The sequence below is a fragment of the Ovis aries genome, chromosome 2 (genome assembly GCF_016772045.2).
Source record: "Ovis aries strain OAR_USU_Benz2616 breed Rambouillet chromosome 2, ARS-UI_Ramb_v3.0, whole genome shotgun sequence".
In the NCBI taxonomy this organism is placed as follows: domain Eukaryota; kingdom Metazoa; phylum Chordata; class Mammalia; order Artiodactyla; family Bovidae; genus Ovis; species Ovis aries.
Window position 1 is genome coordinate 76,461,377 of NC_056055.1, and position 21,389 is coordinate 76,482,765.

At 37.9% G+C, this 21,389-nt stretch overlaps 1 protein-coding gene across 40 annotated transcripts in view; it reads right to left on the reverse strand.

The window, feature by feature from the left end:
- Window positions 1–21,389, reverse strand: part of PTPRD (protein tyrosine phosphatase receptor type D) — a 2,474,579-nt gene that overhangs the window by 209,529 nt on the left and 2,243,661 nt on the right. For 20 of the 40 annotated variants that reach the window (XM_060410982.1, XM_060410984.1, XM_060410981.1 and 17 more), the window contains 5 exons: window positions 19,822–20,010; window positions 17,816–17,833; window positions 16,086–16,196; window positions 12,427–12,696; window positions 9,114–9,695 (listed from right to left, as the gene is read on the reverse strand). In XM_060410982.1, coding sequence (XP_060266965.1) covers window positions 9,114–9,695; window positions 12,427–12,696; window positions 16,086–16,196; window positions 17,816–17,833; window positions 19,822–20,010 — 1,170 coding nt within the window. The remainder of the gene's footprint in view (window positions 1–9,113; window positions 9,696–12,426; window positions 12,697–16,085; window positions 16,197–17,815; window positions 17,834–19,821; window positions 20,011–21,389) is intronic. The other 20 variants (XM_060410987.1, XM_060410960.1, XM_060410965.1 and 17 more) reach the window with 1 other exon arrangement.

Sequence of the window (21,389 nt, forward strand, 5' to 3'; positions counted from 1 at the left end):
ATCATTTAAAGATTATGTGATAGTTTCATCTGCACTAATATTCATAATTAAGAGACTATATTACTGACTATAAATAGATACCCAAGAAAAAGATACACAGAAAGGCAAAGTGGTTGTCTGAGGAAACTTACAAATAGCTGAGAAAAGAAGAGAAGCGAAAGGCAAATGAGAAAAAGAAAGATATACCCATCTGAATGCAGAGTTCGAAAGAAGAGCAAGGAGAGATAAGAAAGCCTTCCTAAGTGAACAATGGAAAGAGAGGAAAACAACAGAATTGAAAAAGACAAGAGAACTTTCAAGAAAATTAGAGATACCTAGGGAACATTTCATGCAAAATGAGCACAATAGCGGACTTTTGGACTCAGAGGGAGAGGGTAGGATGATTTGGGAGAATAGCATTGAAACATGTATACTATCATGTAAGAATCAAATCACCAGTCTATGTCCGATGCAGGATACAGCATGCTTGGGGCTGGTGCAGGAGGATGACCCAGAGGGATGTTGTGGGGAGGGATGTGGGGGGAGGGGGTTCATGTTTGGGATTGCATGTACACCCGTGGTGGATTCATGTCAATGTATGGCAAAACCAATACAGTATTGTAAAAGTAAAATAAAGTAAAAACAAAAATTAAAAAAAAAAAAAAGTTCAAAAAAAATGAGCACAATAAAGGAAATGGTATGGTCTTAACAGAAGATAAAGATATTAAGAGGAGGTGACAAAAATTCACAGAAAAACTAAACAAAAAAGATCTTAATGACCTGGATAACCACAATGATGTGATCACACACCTAGAGCCAGACATCCTGGAGTGTGAAGTCAAGTGGGCTATAGGAAGCATCATTACAAACAAAGCTAGTGGTGGTGATGGGATTCCAGCTGAGCTATTTGAAATCCTAAAGATGATGCTGTGAAAGTGCTGTACTTAAAATGTGAGCAAATCTGGAAGACTCATCAGTGGCCACAGGACTGGAAATGGTCAGTTTTCATTTCAATCCCAAAGAAAGGCAATGCCAAAGAATGTTCAAACTACCACAGTGTTGCTCTCATTTCACAGGCTAGCAAAGTATGCTCGATATCTTCCAAGTGAGGCTTCAACAGTAGGTGAACCGAGACCTTCCAGATGGTCAAGATGGATTTAGAAAGGCAGAGAAAACAGAGGTCAAATTGCCAACATCTTTTGGATCATAGAAAAAGCAATAGAATTCCAGAAAAAAAAAACAAAACAAAACAAAACATATACTTCTACTTCACTGATACACTAAAACATTTGACTTTGTGAATCAAAACAAACTGTGGAAAATTCTTAAAGAGAGATGGGAATACCAGACTACTTTACCTGACTCCTGAGAAACCTGTATACAGGCCAAAAAGCAACAGTTAGAACCAGACATGGAACAAGGAACTGGTTCCAAATTGGGAAAGGAGTACGTCAAGGCTGCACATTGTCATCTTGCTTATTTAACTTCTATGCAGAGTACATCATGCCAAATGCTGGGCTGGATGAAGCACAAGCTGGAATCAAGATTGCTGGGAGAAATATCAACTACCTCAGATTTGCAATGACACCACCCTGATGGCAGAAAGCAAAGAGTAACTAAAAAGCCTCTTGATGAAAGTGAAAGAGGAGAGTGAAAAAGCTGTCTTAAAATTCAACATTCAAATAACTAAGATGATGGCATCTGGTCCCATCACTTCATGGCCAAACAGAGGGGAAAACAATGGAAACAGTGACAGATTTTACTTTCTTGGGCTCAAAAATCACTGTAGAGGGTGACTACAGCCATGAAGTTAAAAGATGCTTGCTCTTTGGAAGAAAAGCTACGATAAACCTGGACAGCTTATTAAAAAGCAGAGACATTACTTTGCTGACAAAGGTCCATATAGTTACAGTTAAAGCTATGGTTTTAATAGCAGTCATGTACAGATGTGAGTTGGCCATAAAGAAGGCTGAGCATAGAATAATTGATGCTTTTGAACTGTGGTGTTAGAGAACTCTTGAGAGTCTCCTGGACTGAAAGGAGGTCAAACCAGTCAATCCTAAAGGAAATCAACCCAGAATATTCATTGGAAGGACTGATACTGAAGTTGAAGCTGCAACAGTTTGGCTATCTGAGGCAAAGAGCTGACTCATTATAAAAGATCCTTTTGCTGGGCAAGATTGAAGGCAGGAGGAGATGGGGATGGCAGAGGATGAGATGGTTGGATGGCATCACTGACTCAATGGACATGAATTTGAGCCAGCTCTGGGAGATGGTGAAGAACAGGGAAGTCTGGTGTGCTGCAGTCCACGGCATCGCAAAGAGTCAGACAAGACTAAGTGACTGAACAACAACAATAGATAGATATTTTGATTGTCTATATTCCTAGAAATTACGAATTTACATCAACTCCATTTATATCAATATGTATGACTACTCTTGGAAAAGATCAAAAGTAATAATGTCTCTCTTAAACTCACTTTATTTCTAAATACCGTTTCTGCAGAGTCTGATTTTAAACAAAAACAGAAATATTATTGTCAGGGAATTAAAGGTAATATAATTAAAGTACCTTTCTGATTAAGTAGACATACAATATATATCTCTCTGGATATAAAATTAAAATATATTTGAGTTTATATAGCTATATTACTGACCTGTGAATTTTTTTAGGTTCGGAAAAAACAAAATATTAGTGAGAATAATCATAAACTTAAATTTTATATAACCTAACTAAAATAACATTTTATAATGGTTTTATGTTTTGCTGAGCAGTGGTTCTATGATTTAGCTAATCAAGAGCATCTCAGCATTAATTATATCAGAACTAACATCATTGTATTTGGCAGGTGTCCACTAACATCAAATGGCCTTTGTTAATTAAGTCTGGAGAACAGATCAAATCATTGTGCCATTTCGGAAGGTTTTCTTAGCCTATTGATCTTGGCAGGCACAAGTCATCATGTCATTATATATCTTCTCAATCAATAGGTATTAAAATCACAACTATTATGCAAGGTTCTTGGAAATATCTTAATGTAAAAAAAAAAGTTAAACAGAAATTGATAACAGCTATTCTAATGCATCTGTGACCCATTTATCTAGATTTTTTTTTTAGGTACAGAGTCCCTGGATCACATTAACTCAATTGCTCCTGTCACAATATTACCTTCACTGAGTAATGATTTATGTTACATTATGTCCCCTGGTAATATAGAAAATCAAAATATGGTCTATTGAAACATCAGCTCTATATCTTTCATTAAATTGTGACTGAAAGCATTATTGTCTGCCATTCCATGTTCTTAAGATAAGGATCTCATGACTCTCAAAGATTCTTATGTTTTGGTTGAATTTAGTTTCAGAAACTATTTGGTTTCTTAGCTAAATCCTCCTGTCATAAGAAAAAAAAAATAAAACACTTTGATATTCATGCTAAAATTTGTAGTTAGAAAATTAAGAACCAGATTTAGTGATTAAGTATAATAACCTCCAAATAGAAAGGTATTCCTTCTTCGTGTAGATAAATATATTGTTTTTTCCTATGTAAATAGTTTAATGTACCTCTGTACTGGAATAATCGGATAGCTACTGCAAGTATTTCAGAAGTAAATCATACTTAATTCTTGGATACAATACTTGAAACCCTGTATTTCCTGCCTCTGTTCAAAAACCCAGTAGGAACCAAAAAAAAAAAGATATTTGTAAATTATTAATTTGAAAGACAATGGTGCTTCAGCAAAGGAGACAAAAAAGAAAATAAAAAGATAACCCACCAATTGGTATTAGGATAATGGATAAGGAACTAGTCTCTAAAATTAACAAATAGTTCATGATTCTTAACAGTATCAAAACAATCCACTCAAAATGGGCAGAAGACCTAAATACATATTTCTTCAAAGAAGAATCAGTTCAGTTTATTTCAGTTCAGTCGCTCAGTCATGTCCGACTCTTTGCGACCCCATGAATCACAGCACACCAGGCCTCCCTGTCCATCACCAACTCCTGGAGTTCACCCACTCACATCCATCGAGTCAGTGATGCCACCCAGCCATCTCATCCTCTGTCGTCCCTTTCTCCTCCTGCCCCCAATCCCTCCCAGCATCAGTCTTTTCCAATGAGTCAACTCTTCACATGAGGTGGCCAAAGTACTGGAGTTTCAGCTTTAGCATCATTCCTTCCAAAGAACACCCAAGGTTGATCTCCTTCAGAATGGACTGGTTGGATCTCCTTGCAGTCCAAGGGACTCTCAAGAGTCTTCTCCAACACCACAGTTCAAACGCATCAATTCTTCAGCGCTCAGCCTTCTTCACAGTCCAACTCTCACATCCATACATGACCACAGGAAAAACCATAGCCTTGACTAGACGGACCTTAGTCGGCAAAGTAATGTCTCTGCTTTTGAATATGCTGTCTAGGTTGGTCATAACTTTCCTTTCAAGGAGTAAGTGTCTTTTAATTTCATGGCTGTAATCACCATCTGCAGTGATTTTGGAGCCCCCAAAAATAAAGTCTGACACTGTTTCCCCATCTATTTCCCACGAAGTGATGGGACCGGATGCCATGACCTTTGTTTTCTGAATGTTGAAAAGGCAGAGGAACCAGAGATCAAATTGCCAACATCCGTTGGATCATGGAAAAAGCAAGAGATTTCCAGAAAAACATCTATTTCTGCTTTACTGACTATGCCAAAGCCTTTGACTGTGTGGATCACAATAAACTGTGGAAAATTCTGAAAGAGATGGGAATACCAGACCACCTGACCTGCCTCTTGAGAAATCTGTATACAGGTCAGGAAGCAGCAGTTAGAACTGGACATGGAACAACAGACTGGGTCCAAATAGGAAAAGGGGTACGTCAAGGCTATATATTGTCACCCTGCTTATTTAACTTATATGCAGAGTACATCATGAGAAACGCTGGACTGGAAGAAACACAAGCTGGAATCAAAATTGCCAGGAGAAATATCAATTACCTCAGATATGCAGATGACACCACCCTTATGGCAGAAAGTGAAGAGGAACTAAAAGCCTCTTGATGAAAGTGAAAGTGGAGAGTGAAAAAGTTGGCCTAATACAGATAGCTAACAGGCACATGAAAAGATGTTCCATGTTGCTAATTATTAGAGAAATGCAAGTCAGAATCACAATGAGATATCACCTCATAGCAGCCAGAATGGCTATCATGAATAATTCCACAAACAATAAATGCCAGGGAAGGTGTGGAGAAAAGGGGACCCTCCCACACTGCTGGTAGAATACACATTGGTACAGCAATGGTATGGAGTTTTCTTAAAAAAAATTAAAAACAGAGTTGCCATATGACCCTGCAATCCCACTCCTGGGCTTGTATCTGGAGAAAAACAAGATCCGAAAAGATATATGTACAGCAGTGTTCATTGCAGCACAATACCCAATACCCAAGACATGGAAGCAACCTAAAAGTCCATTGACAGAGGAATGGATAGAGAGACATGGTACATATACACAATGGAATATAACCAGCCAATAAAAGGAATGAAGTAATTCCATGTGTAGCAACATGCATGAACCTAGAGAAGGTCCTACTACGTGAAGTAAGTGAGACAGAGAAGGAGAAATATCCTAAGACATCCCTTATATGTGGAACCTAAAAAGAAATAAAGCAACTGATGTAACAGAAACAGACTCACAGAGGGAGAACAAGCCTATGGTTGACAAGGGTAAGGAAGCAGGGAGGGGCAGTTAGGGAGTTTCGGATGGACACAGACACACTGCTATTTTTAAAATGGATAACCCACAAGGTCGCACATGAAACTCTGCTCAATGATATGTGGCAGCCTGGATGGGAGGGGAGTTTGGGGGAGAATGGATACATGTATAGGTATGGCAGAATTCCTTCACCACTCACCTAAAACTATCCCAACATTGTTTCTCAATCAGCTATACCCCATATGAAATAAAAATTTTGAAAAGTAATAGAAAAGATAATGGTGCTTAAAAGAATCTAGCTGCTGCTGCTGCTGCTGCTAAGTCACTTCAGTCATGTCTGACTCTGTGCGACCCCAGAGATGGCAGCTCACCAGGCTCTTCTGTCCCTGGGATTCTCCAGGCAACAGCACTGGAGTGGGCTGCCATTTCCTTCTCCAATGCACGAGAGTGAAAAGTGAAAGTGAAGTCACTCAGTCGTGTCCGACTCTTTGCGACCCCATGAACTGCAGCCCACCAGGCTCCTCCGTCCACGGGATTTTCCAAGCAAGAGTACTGGAGTGGGCTGCCATTGCCTTCTCCAAAAAGAATCTAGAGTATCCAGATAATAACCTATGACCCAAAGGAAGTTACTGACTCTTTTTACCTTTACTGATCCTCAGTTTACTTGAGATAATTCCACATCTATCTAAATGAGTAGGAAGAATTAATACACCCAGAAGCAGACTGCCCAGCATGTTAGTTACGATGATGATGATCACGCACAACTGAAGTTAGAAAATATTTCTGTCCATTATCTAATTGATTGTCTTGTTACGGGTTGAAGAGTCTCCCACAAAAATGATCATACATTGAATTTCTAATACCAAGAACCTTATTAAGTGACCTTATTTGGAAATAAAATTACTGCAGATACAATCAGTCATTGTATTAGATGTAATTAGTCATTATCAGGATTACATGGGATCATTAGGTTGGGCCCTAATCCATTATGACTGATACCTTATAAAAAAGGGAAATTTGGACAGAGAAACATGCACCCAGGGAGAAGGCCATGAACAATGTAGGCAGAAATCACAGTGACGCTTCTACAAGCTGAGGAACAGCCAAGATTACCCGCAAACCATCAAAAGCTAGGAGCGAGCCCCAGGGCCTCCCTAACAGCTCTCAGAGGGAACCAAGCCTGCTGACACGTGGTTCTCAAATTTCTAGTCACTACAACCAAAGACGATCCATTTTTGTTGTTTCAGCCACCCAGGAAGTAGCATTTTGTACAGCAGCCTTAGGAAAATTAAAACAAAAACAAAAACAGAAAAAAACTACTACTCCTAAACTCTATAAGGGGGTTATTACTTTAGATGAGAAAACTGAAGTTCAGAGAGATGAAGTAACTCGTCAAAGGTTATAGAGCTAAAAATGGGACTTAAGGATTCAAACCTTGGTTACATTACTCTAAGATCAGAGTTTCTTTCTGTATACACGCTGAAAAACCTAAAAACCTAGAACTGGAGTTTAGGTATATCCTCTTCCTATATACTTTCTTATATCTTTAATGGTTATTTAACTGCTAGAATAGTATAATAAAAAATAATCTCAACAGTTGACTATTTTCAGTCAAGAAAAAGAATGAGATTCACTGATTTCTACATTTTTCAATGAGAAACTTATGAGAAACTTACTCTATAATACTTTCATGCATATTAACATAAGAAACACAGAAGAACTGGAAACACAATAAAAGCCAAACCAAGAAGATATATGGATGAGTTTTAGTAGAACAATGATAAAACACTTCTACAGTCATCTTTTTGATATTTTAGTGGTAAATCCATGAACAAACCAATAAGAGCCAAGTAACAGTATGAGAATAAAGGTAGGAGAGCTATAAACATACTAGATTTCTAGCAGCCTAGGCGAACGTTCTCAGGCACAAGATGCAGAAAGTCCACAACATAAAAATAAGTCAGTGGTTCAACATAAGTTTACCGACTTTTGACAGCTGAGAAAATGTAATCATTCATTCTCAGGATTACCCATGAGCTATGACTACAGATTATAGACACGCTCTCCAATTACATGGTCCATATGTGGATTTTCAGAACAAACCAATGGCATGCCGCCAAGACAATCACAGATTAATGTAGGTTTGAAAGTGTCAGTCACTCAGTTGTGTCCAACTCTTTGTGATCCCATGGACTGTAGCCCACCAGGCTCCTCTGTCCATGGGGTTCTCCAGGCAAGAATACTAGAGTGAGTTGCCATTTCCTTCTCCACGGGATCTTCCTGACCCAGGGATTGAACCCAGGTCTCCTGCATTGCAGGCAGATTCTTTACCATCTGAGCCACTAGGAAGCCCCAATAACAAGTTTAAGAGGCTCCAACAAAATAAACAGTCACATGAACAGTTCTTAGATATTTAAGAATAAACTTAAAAAGAAACCCACTATGGTTTATTCCCGTGTATGTGTGTGCATGCTCAGTCACGCCCAACCATTTGGACTGCAGCCACCAGGCTCCTCTGCCCTTGGGATTTCCCAGGCAAAACTCATCCCATGACAAACTGATCAATTTGAATCTAAGACCTCAGAAATCTGATATCCTCTTATAAAAATAAAACTACTAGAAGGGCCAAGTTTTTCTTCATAAAATCACTGGTGTTTGCTCTAACATACAGTAAAATGGGTGAATAAGGCCCCAAAGTTTGATTTCAGATATTGGCAACTGTCTTTACCCATGAGCCCATACAAAGACAAAAAAATTAAAAACATTAACAGAATATTAATTTTTAAGCAAGCTGCTTCCTGGCAAATATAAACCATTTAATATCCAAGGCCTCCTGACAAATGGTTTTAGTTTTAACTTTATCTTGAATTACCCACTCCTCCACAGATTAAATAAATTGTGGGACTCTTCTATTAGAGTTGCTAATATAAAGGAGCACGGTTCTTCTATTCTCTAAATGCTGCATGGTGGATGCATTCATCCATCTCCTGCAGAAAGCCTTCAAGTCATTTGGATACAAAAAGAAAGGATGCTACATACAGGGGTAGGAGAGTAAGTTATAGACGATTAGGTATACGCTATAAAGATTTATTGCACAGCATGGGGAATATTTAGCCAATATTTTATAATAACCATAAATGGGGCATTACCTTTAAAACCTGTGAATCACTGTATGGTACACGGGAAACCTATGTAATATTGTACACCAACCATAATTCAATTAAAAAAAAAAAGATGTTAAATACATCCTCTTTTCAAAGGACTGTATTATTTATAGTCTTTCAGTGTCCATGCCTGTTCCTTTTCACATGCCTTAACTCCTTACTTAGAAGCTCTAAATCTCAAAAACTAGACTGTCTACTACCTTTATTCTTTGTTTTTGCCCCTGCCATTTCTTCGCACCAACTCTCCTCCACCCTGCTCCCCGTTCAGAAGCAGACCTACCTCCTGTCTGAGTAATGACTTGAATGTCACTTGAAAGAGGACCATCTCCAATCGAGGTAAAAGCCAGAACTTTGACAGAATACGTTTTCTGGGGCACTAAGTTGCCTATGGTCGTGATTTGGCTGTCAGCTACGTTGTGTTTCATCCAGTTGTTGACATGCTGAGTGGGATCCATTGTATAATAAACTCTGTATCCTTGAATCTGTCCATTTGGTTCTTCAGGCTCCTTCCACTGTACCAGAATGGTGGTTGAACTCAACATCCGTGCCTGGACATCCCGCGGGGCGCTGGACGGTGCTTGCTCTGAGGTCTGCGTCAGCACGGGCTCGCTGGGAGGCCCCCGCCCAATGTTATTGACAGCGACGACCCTGAACTCATAATCCGAGTAGGGGCTTAGTCCAGCGACACTGTAGCGTGTCGTTGCCACTCCATCAATTTCTTTGTAAGGTTCCTCAGCATTCTTAGGTTTATGCTGGATGATGTAGTAAGAGACTGGCTCGGGGTTCCCAGAGTCCCATGTCAGCGTGATGCTTGTAGCTGTGCTCTCAGTCACGACAGGCGTTCCTGGAGGTTTGGGTAAGGCTTGAGGGAGAAAAAAGGCCATGAACACCCATCAGCTTTAAGAAATCACAAGATTCCATAACTCTCGTATTAGAGTGATGCGATTACGTATCTAGTGAAGATTTAATTAGATGAAATCATAGCAAAGTACAGTTTTCTAAGTGGTCAGTGCGCATGTACAGTAAGACATGCGCAGGTGGCAAACCCCAGGTGACTCGAAGTGTATTAATATAGCATTGCAATTGGGGGCTGATAATGAAATTCACCACTTATTATCTATGAGATTCTGGATACATTGCTTAATTTCAGTTTGCTCTAGTTTTCTCATGTGAAAAATAGGAAAAAATGCATTATTGGAATTGTACAGTTGGGTAACTGTATTTCATGAGTTTGTGGTGAAGATTAATGAGCTAATCCAGTAATGCTCTTAGAATGTATCTGGCACCCTGAGAAAACTGGTTCCAGTTATTACAATTACTATAACCAAAAGCTTGGCCAATGAGATTCTCACTTCAAAAAAATGATACAACTAAATACTAATAAACATTGAAAATAGCAAAATTTTAAATATAATGAAATGGAATTCAATTGCTATAAGAGTATTCATTATGTTTTCAAGATGTATGACATAGACAACAGTATATAATTTTTTAAATAAATTATCTAACCAATAATTTTAAGGTTAACAAAGAATAACAATTTCAAGTTAATCAATCAAATTCATGCTTTTTTACTTAATATTCAAAATATGCTGAAGGAACTAAATTAAAGCCTATCCAGAAATCTCTTTAAAAATATTTTATTGTCATAATATATATTCTATATCCAATATCAGTAATATCATATTATAGCTACATGAAAAACATTTCAATTAACTTCATATTTTAGAAATCATGTTCTTTTTTTTTTTTTAGAAAAAAAGCACAACTCAAAATGCTACTAACTAAGAAAAAAAGCCATCTACACCAATGGCCTCGTATTCAAGCACTTCCCCTGGACAGTGATTCAGAAAGGTATGGTGTTAGGGAAGAAAGGAGAATTTCACAAGCTGATTTTTTTAGTGAAAACTCAGACAGTAACACTCCTATAAACAGCTCTTTAGTACTCTTCTTTCCTTTTCAACTTAAAGAAAATAAAACACTCCTTACAATGGTAACTCTTCAAGAATAACAAACTTGCATTTAATCACTGTTACACCAACAATACCTAGAACACTGTCTAGACCTGAGTAGGTTTTTAAGAAGCATTGTGAAATGACGACCTAAATAAATGAGTCCTTTCTCTAAGGTGCTTTTAGTTTCGATTCACTTTTTGCCATCAAGTTTCACCCTCATGTTTTATTATTTATGTTGGAGGAGGAGGGGGTAGGGAAGTGGCAAGAGTCAGGAAAACAAAGACAAGAAATTGAACAAGATATTAGTTTAATGTGACTCCTGCTTTTGCATTCCTGAAGGTCTTTAGTAAATCTTCAAATATTTAAAGCTGACATGGTTAGTATGGGAAAGGTGATTCAATATTTGCATATGACTCTAAGAACCATGGAATGATAATATTTGGCCAAGGGATTTTATGGAAAATAATAATAAAAAGACATTTGTTTAAATATTCTGGTCTGGCATTTTGCAAGAAAGCAGATAATCTGAATTTTCCCTAGATGCTTTTCTGTATTCTTGAGGCAAGTAAAAATATTGCTAATTAAAGATGTGTGTTTACTGATATTTAACAGATACTCTCAGTTTCACTGACGCCGATTATACAGTACAGGTTTTGTGTCTGTAATAGTATGCTTAGTACAGTAATTATATGTAATGAAACATTATTCTTAATATTTTAAATGAGGAAATATTGAAAACGGTGTGTACCTTGTTCTTACGCCACATTATTTTTATACGGTATATAGTAAGTATATATATATTTGGTCAAAGGTATGGCACTGATTACATTATGTGTGGTCCATTATTTTTTTTAGGGTCACAATTCCTAGAAGGGGAAGATAATTTGTGTTCACTTTGCAACAGTTCCAGACATTTGCAGAAATCTAAAGTTACTCTCATACTGACTCATTTTAGGAAAGTTTTCTAAAATTCTATAAATACTTTGTAAAAACAGCTGGTTCCCTCACATATTCATTTCCCCTCCTTTGATTCAAAAGTAACCAAGGCATATAATTCATTGGTTATAGTCAGTACCCTTATTTCAAGAAAAAAAAAAAAATTGTTGAGCACTTCACCTACACAAGGTGAGAGATGAAGCTAAAACAGAATATAATCACACTTACATTTTGCATTTTAATGGCAGAGTCTATAAAAAATTTAAAGCATCTATTATTAGACCATGTTGATTTCAACTCTATTTTTCTGTCTTCTGGGATTTTGAGCATTTATTAACACTTACTTGGATTTTTCTGTCATGTACCTCTTCTCAAGGTTCTGGATGAATGTAAAACCTGTCCCCAACATCCCGACCATTACAGCCGAGCATGCTGAGCATTCCTCATCCTGCCCTGTTAGTGCCTGAGCCTGGCTACCACTTAAATATTTTGAAAATTATCATGACTTAGGTTGTCAATACTTTTAAGAGAGAACCTGCCTACCTAGATATGTGTATCTAACGTGATACCACAAATAAGACTATGTGAAACAGTGCCCAATGAACGGATTCATTTTAGGATTTCAAGAACAGACTTTGTAGAGGCATTAGTCAGTTGATGTGAGGGGACCCAGATCCTCCAAGCATGAACTACTGAGCATACCTTTGACAGTGATCTGTGCTATTGCTTCAATGACACCCAGTGTTGACATAGCAACACAGGTGTAATTTGCTGACTGTCTTACATCATTCAGTTCCAGGACATTTCTTCCTATTGGCATATCATCTTCAGGTGTCAGATCTTCTGCCCCCAACATCCACTTCACATAAGGCATTGGTGACCCCACAGCCACACAGGTGATATTAACACTTCCACCTGGCATAATCTCATGATTAGTGGGTGGGATAGAGAATCTTGGTGGGACACGGCGAACTGGAACAAAACACAAAGGAAGATGATAAAATATACAAGGCAAGAAAAAGCAGCCTGATTCAACACATGACATGCACTGTACAGACACATATTGAAACATATTGTGGACTGTCCAAAAACAAAACATGTAAAACTGTGGATAATACACACCATACAAGTATGGTATGTGTATACACAGAAAAAATTATTTTAGTCATTGATATCTTAGGCACATTCATACAAAAGTTGATTCAGACCTACAAGGGCCCCACAAAAAAACTATCTACAAACTAACAATACACAAACATCATGCATAAGATAAACACAAAAACATATACATGCATGCATATGACAAGGATTCTATGCATTCATGTATATGCAGGAAAGTGGGCTGGAAGGCCATCAGTAGGTTTATGTTGAGTATCAAAACCAACTTCAGTGCTGTGCTCTTCCAGGTGATGTGAATGCATGTGTGGGACCACACTGTCACATCCCAGTCCTGGAAAACATCATCTAGAGTACACTGAAAATGCAATTTATTTGCTTTCAGACTCAGAGGAGATGCAGCCTCAAGACCTCACACTAACACCAGAACAAACACAGAAATATATGCACATATCAAGTTATAGGCATGGAAGAAACAAAGCCAATGCCAGTAGAGATACTGGACTGGGACATGCAAGGCATGCACAAGGTGATCTCAAGGCCATGCTTAGGATGACGGGAGAATGGCTGGCATCCAGGAGCAATGGCAGCAAAGGAAATAACAGGGGAAGAACTAAACACAAAGGGATGAGGGGTAAGTACAGTGACCAAGACAGAGATTTAGGGGAGGACAGTAGGATTAAAAGGAAGAAGATATTAGACGAAGGCAGGTTGTCAAAGGTATGGATTGCAAATTCAGGAAGGGAGCTGGGGAGTTCACATTCAAGATTCCATTCAGTTCATATCTAAGATAAAATAATACAGGTGATCACACAAAAGTCTAGTCAGAGGCTTTTTACGCCTACATTCAAATTGAGGGACAATGGCTCTAAACCATACAGTGAGACATGACATGAAGACAGTAGATCATATTAAAGCAATACAACACAGAAGAAAACAAGCAATTACAGTTCAGTGTTCCTGCTTCAGATAATCTGTACGTTTATGTGTGTTTCAGTACATGTGTCTCAAACATGGTACAAGGAGAGGGTAAGAGACATAGGATTCATCTTGGGCTTTTATTGGCAAAACATTATACCATGAGCATTTTAGGTTAAGAGGTAATCATTTAGAGCATACCTTGAATATGGATAAATCAAGTGATTATTAAAATTATAAATGTTAATAAACAAACAACCATAGAACCCCAAGATAGTAAGTAAATCATTCTGTCTGTCAACTTTTTGGCTGTCCTTCAGAATGAGAGAAACCTCCATGGATTTGAGAGGGCTGGCTGCAATGGCCTCACGGGTGAATGACAGGCAGAGGAGAAGAAAAGAGCAGGCTAGGCATGCCTCCTGCAGCCAATTCACAGGTCACACAAAGCAGACAGGAGCCAGCGTGGACTCCGAGGTGTCGAATAACATGTCAAGAAAAATGGAGGAGAGTTTAGTCTTCATGCTTGGGATTAGTGGAACCACTACGAAGTCATTCTATGGGCAGCAGGCATCTTTGTGAGACAGAAATTAAACGTGGGGCAGGAGACGGGAAAAGTGGAGCAGGAAGGAAAGCAGGAACACTGACCAAGCTCACCGGACCTGAGAGTTAAGTGTTACCCGTCACCATGCACCCAGGTTCATTCTCTCCCATCATGCCCCACAGTTAGGAACCACCAGCAAGCACCGGAAGCCATGGCCAAGGGCATTCCCTGCTAGAACATACCATTAACCAAAAGAAGACCACAATGCAGCTACATTCATTTCATTTGTATTCTTTGTTATTGGTTTAATTAATAGTTTTGTAAGGTGGGTAAAAAGTAAAAAACACACCAACCTTCTCGCAGCTCTGAGGGATGTAGGGGGTTTGATGCAGAACACAATGAAATGAGGAAAGGAGAAAAACAAGGGAAACACAGAGAGAGTAAAAAGGCCATATCAAGGCTTTCAACTGCTACTTGAACATCTTTATCTGATTTATTTAATCTTTCCTACCTCGGCTGAAAACGTTAGCAACACTTCAAGGACTAACACGACAGTATTAGAAAGAATAGCTAGCATCATTTTGAAATTTTTCCATTGAAGAAGGTACACATGCCTCATGCAGCAAAGGAGGTCACCAATGTGAGAAAAAGGATCAAGGGGCTTTCAAAGAATTTGGAGAAGAAATAGTTTTTCTTCATATTCTCCCACCCCAGACTCCAGAGAACGACAGGAGAGAAAAGCATCCCCAAGGAAACAAATTTATCTCAAACAAAAATTTCAAAATCAAGCTAGATATTTTCCTAAGGGAACTCATTTTATTGTAACTTAGAGCTTTTCCTGTCTTTTACATATCCCCACCCCCCCCACCCACACCTTTTGTGGTTATTCATAGGCATGGAGATCAGGAATAAGAGCGCTTTCATTGGACAATAAAAGTACAGGAAGCAGCTTTGAGAACTCCAGGGAAGAAGTATTTCTTTCTAGTTGAAATGAAAGGAACAGCCATTTATAAGCTCAAAATTTAAACATTTCTAATACTTAAAAAAAAATACGGATGTATCTTCACTCATTCTTCTCCCAAGGACAATGATATCATGATTTAAAATACAATCACTGTTCCCTGGCAATCAAGAGATTAAACTTTTCAGAAAGTGAATAATTTTAAAAAAACCTTGGGTGTGTGTATAAATATATATATATATGCAGAGGCATATGCACATGATAATACTATGTGTTTATAAATGAGTATAAAAGGGAAGAAGACAAGACAACTGTGCTAGTTGCATGTAGCACCTGTTTCTTGTTTTTTATAGATTAGCAGTTATATCCTTACAACTCTGCAGCAGAGGTCATGAAGACATAAACACCTTTATGCTTGGAGTTGCACGGAGAACTGATTAGTGGCACACCAAGCAATTATCTCAGGGTTTGATAAGGAAACAGAAGAGTCACAGCAACAGAAAAAAAGGAGAAGGAAAAGAAAACCTCAAACCAATGCAAAACACAGTTCAATCAATGCACTTAAAGTAATAATCAAGATGTCAAAATGCAAATATACTTACAAACTTCAAGCCTCAGGATAGATTTTACTCAAGAGTGGTCCACCTTTTTTTTTCAACCATATATTTAAAATATTTAATTCTCTACCCGCTAAAATGCTTCAGCTACTGTCATTATTAGCACATCAGCTGATTAAATCCTGACACAGTCACACAGACCCTGTGGATATCTCAATTCCCCCTGAGCCTGAATGAACACGCGATGCCACAGTTACGTCATTCCTACCTCTGACATATAAATTGGCAGGGGCAGAATAGCGAGTGCCCGCGCTGTTGGTAGCAACACACTCATATTTTCCTTGGTCAGATTCTTCGCTCTGTTCGATCTGAAGGGCTCCTGCATGGATATAAAATATATTGCCAAAGAGATGGTCAGAGAAAGCTTTCTCAGAGCAGAAAGCTAAACCTCTTAACAATATGAAAAGCCCTGCAAAGGAAGATCCGCTCAACGTCGATTCAATCTCTTGCCAAGGTGCACAGACAGAAATGATGCGATGAGAAAAACATACAGAGATTATTTCTTCTTTTTTTAAAAATTTTTTACATCATCAACGCTAGCATAATAAAAACTTATCTTTTCCCAAGCAAGAATTCTACTCATAATTAATACGCTTATTTCCTAGACTATAAAATGAAGATGGGTGAGACTGCTTCAAGGAAGTATGGCTTTTAAATCAAACAAAAGATTAATTTTTTGGTTTTTGTTTTGTTTCATTTTGGTAGCAAAAGTGGCGCAAAAGAGAGGTACTCTCAAAAAAAACCAGGCCGGGTTTTCAAGAAAGTCTTCTGCTGAAGAAAGCCAAAAATACGCAGCAAGCACAAAAAAGGCTGCATGAAGCAAAAAAAATTAAAATTAGTCATTATATATCATGAAAATATTACTTAAAGAAACAAAACTCCCTTAAGACATGCAGATTTTTTAAGAAAAGAAAGACCAGTTTGCCACGACTTACAATCATTTATTACGTTTGCTGAAAAACAAAGAGTAATTGAATTAGAAGGTTTTAAAAAAGTTAAAAAGCACGGCCTACGCCAGCCCGGAGAGCCAACCAACCACTGCTTGAGGACCTCGAGACGGATCCCCTAAGACACCCATCAAAATCCACCAGTGGGATTAGCAGTGTGGTGTCACAAAACCCCAAGAAAAATACAAAACAAGAATTATAAAAGAAATGCACACTGAGTCAAAGTCTGAAAAACCATCAATACCACATACCACCAAGAATACTCAGCACCTTTTGTCTCCAGAGCCTGAAGGACAGAAGTTCGAAAAATCCAGAGGCGAGTAATCCAAGAAAAAAAAGAAGTGGGAGGGGAAAAAAGCACTGTTGTCAGGTTGCAGGCGAGTGTGATCAGGTGGAAGGGGGAGTCATTCTTTGACTTTTAAGACAGTAAGAGAAAAAAGAATTGAAGAACAAAAGCAAAAACCTTTTGAAAGATAAAGACAAAAAGCAGGTGTTCCAGGCTGTCTTCTGCATGTCTGCCACTGTTCTCCAGACCATCTTGACTTTGGTCCAGAACAAGAACAGCTAAGGAAGAAAAAAAATGATCTTTTTTTTTTTTTCTCCAGTTGGACAAAAAAAAAAAGGAAAAAGAAGAAAAAAGAAAAAGAAAAAAAGGAAAAAGGAAGAAGAAGAAAAGAAAAAAAGAGGGACAGATGGTACGCTGTGACTGGTCTGTGGTCTAAAGACCTGGATATGCTTTCTTTGAAGCATATCACAACTTAAAGAATCATTTTCATAAAGAAAGAAATGAACAAAACAAAGAGAAAAAGGAAAAAGGAAAGAAAAACTCACAAGATGAGAGTCACCAATCATAACCAAACAGTACAAAGGAAAATTATAAAGTTGATGGACATTATTGGAATGATTTTGAGAACAGGACAAAGATGAGAGTGATGAAAGGACAGAAAGAATGAGCAAGATCATTCTGTGAACGTTAGTTCAGCACTCTTACCTCTTATTGGTGTACCACCTGGGTGGATAATATGAATGCAAATAAGATTAGAAAGAAGAAGCATTAGTACGAGAAGAAGGAGGCTAGGGCTGGGGAGAAGAATTAAATTAGATTTACAGAATTAAATAAGGTCTTAAAAGAAACTTGAATTACTCTACTGGTAAAACAGGAATATATTAGATAGTATTATTAGATCATAAAAGCAAGTTGCATTATACCACAGAGGGCAAAGACCACAATAGGCAGCATTGCCTTTATCAGAGAAGCAAATGAGTTCTTAGGTCTGGGATTATACAGGGTTAGAATTATATCTTATATGCCTCATACTCTTAAAAAAAAAGAACTAAACAATATTTTTAAAGACATAACTGGGGGAAATACTGGCTAATCTATTTAAGTATATATATAGATATGTATATATATATATACTATTATAGGAAATACTAAAGACTAACTAGAAACAAACACTGTTCATTGGATATATCTTACACTACTTACATTGCTACATTTGTGTGGTATAACTTGTGTATTATTTTATTTTTCTACATAGTGTTCTTACAACAACAGTTCCGTGGATGTGTGAATGTGCACGCCACTAAGGAAATCTTGTGTCTACACTGACAGTTAGTAAAATGCATGCCATGCATTTTATTAATAATAATAATAGTAATCTGAATATGGAAATTAGTGGGGGTGAAGTGCGCTTCAGAACTAAGCACTTACCAATAGATTCTGGAGATTTAAATACGGAGAGAAGAAAGACAGCATAAAAATATTATTATATTCCTTATAATTTGGTACAAATTTTTCAGAGTTAAAGCTTTATATACTAAATCATCTATGTTACAGGTGAATAATTAATTCTTTATTTACAATAACAGAATGCTAATCTACACAATTCTGCTGACAACAAGCAAAAGAGGCAGTTAACAAGACGCTTTAACATCACAGGACAGGTCAAAAGCTGAGAATTCTGGGAAGACAGGCAGTTAAACAACTTAGAATTATATTATCAATAGTACTACCCATGCCAAAATAAACAGCTTACTAGTATACATCCCTGTGAAATTACCTAGGGACAGGCTCTAAAAATTAACAGATTTAGAATTATCTCTACTTTTAGTCTAAAGAGAGCAAATGAATAAACTTGGGGTGGGGATGGGAGAGGGAGAAAGGGCAACAGGTAGCAAGAGAGAGAGATAGGAAGAGAGAGAGAGAAGCAAAAGCTGGAGTCTACACCAATCAAAAGCAGACTTCTGTAGATCCAGTCACTGGAGGGTTTAAAAATCTTTAGTGTGGGCGCACACTACTGTGGCAAATGTGTAGAAAATACTCACTCATAATAACACTATAAAAATATTAATAAAAATCCCCTCCTTTCATTGGTACTTTGTAAAGGACTTTATAAAAAATACATCTGGATACTTATGAGATAACATTTCTGTGTTTTATGTATTAGTGAAAAGAAAGCAGATGTGCCCAAACTTACTAAACGTTGGTAGTTTGATGAGTTAAAATGTAGAGAAGACAGAGAAACACACTTTAATAAAACGGAATCATTTTAGTGTTTAATATGAACATTTTTGATTTTTAATGGATATAACCATTGGAACTCCTTGCAAGTTTCAAATGAAGTCCAATGTTGAAATAAATTTGTTTCAAAAGAAAACAGAGAAATAAGAAAGAAACAGGAGAAAATGAATCCATCAAATACTGCAGAAGAGCAGTAAACTAAAAAATAAATTATCAAAAATACAGTCACAGCAGTGAGCAATGTGGATTAAACAGAAGCTGCAAAACACAGAGAAGAGAAGAAAGACAGACTCTGAAACAGGCTATGACATCACAGACGTGGACAACACATTAAATAACAGAGAAAGAGAAGAGGGAGAAAAATTAATACCTAAAAAATAAAAATAAATAAAATGAAAATTAAAATAGAGAGAAAACTAAAAAGAAAAATTAAAATTCTCTAGGAGATCATGGAAACAGTAACAAGACCCTACCTGATCGTAACTGCTTAATACGGCCATTGTTGTTGCTTGTGTCGACGGGTAAGAAATCTTTGAACCAAGTGATTTCTGGATCCGGATTCCCACTGGCTGCACAAAGCATGGTGGCGGTGCGTGTACGCTCAACCACCTTCAGCTGTGGGCCCATATCAATAGTAGGGAATCCCCGCGGAATTTGATCCTCTGCAAGACAAAAGGTGATACAAATGTGTCATGAAGGCAGATACCCAAGATTCAGGAGGTACTGACTGTTAACCTTTCCCATTACTTAGCATTTGTTGAAAAACTAACACAATCCAAGTGGCATTGCACCGTTAGGTTAGTGTATGGTAACAATGTTGTTCCTGGCAAGAGGAGTGCAGTCCAGGAAGAGGCTGAAAACCTAACAAATAGCTCAAATGTCATTAAAAACCATGACCAGGAGATGAATCAAGTTCTCTGGCAGCACGGAAGCAGTCATTATACGTGTGTCTGAGGAGGTCAGTGAGCACCAAAAGAAAGCTATGAAATGAGCCATTAGGAAAGTCAGAATCAGTATCAGTTCAGTTGCTCAGTCGTGTCGGACTCTTTGAGACCCCATGGACTGCAGCATGCCAGGCATCCCTGTCCATCACCAACTCCCGGAGTTTTCTCAAATTCATGTCCATTGAGTTGGTGATGCCATGAAACCATCTCATCTATTGTTGAGTTTTAGGCCAACTTTTTCACTCTCCTCTTTCACTTTCACCAAGAGGCTCTTTAGTTCTTCACTTTCTGCCATTAATGGTAGTGTCATCCACATATCTGAGGTTATTGATATTTCTCCTGGCAATCTTGATTCCAGCTCTTGCTTCTTCCAGCCCAGGGTTTCTCATGATGTACTCTGCATCTAAGTTAAATAAGCAGGGTGACAATATGTACTTGATGTACTCCTTTCCCTATTTGGAACCAGTCTGTTGTTCCATGTCCAATTCTAGCTGTTGCTTCCTGATCTGCATACAGATTTCTCAAGAGGCAGGTCAAGAGAGTTCCAGAAAAACATCTTTTTCTGCTTTATTGATTACGCCAAAGCCTTTGACTGTGTGGATCACAACAAACTGTGGAAAATTCTTAAAGGAAAGTCAAGTGGCCAGAAAGAAAGGCACATCAGAAGTACAAATATTCAGAAGGAAACTTTTCCTTGAGGGAAATCACTGATGCAGCACAGCTAGTTTTAGGAGGGCATGGAGAACCAGCAGGTTAGCTGGACTAAGCTATTCCTATTTTAGTCTATTATGGTTTTCTTTTAACTTTCAAGTAAAACTCTATGTATTTTTTTTTAACCCAAGTACAGGTTCAACCTGAATTAATTCCTCTGTAGAGAGTTTTAATTTGTCAGAAAAGTATCTGAAAGTTTCCCTTACAAAAGAAGAAAAGAACAAAAGCAACTCAAGAGTGCAACATGGAAACATCCATTCCTTAGGGTGAGAGAATACCTTCCTCCATTCCAAAGTCCTGAACCACTTTCAGTCATTAAAAAGATGAAACGGGTCAATTTTGAGTCTTCAACTCATCCAAAGTTCATTTCTCCCTTGCATGCATGC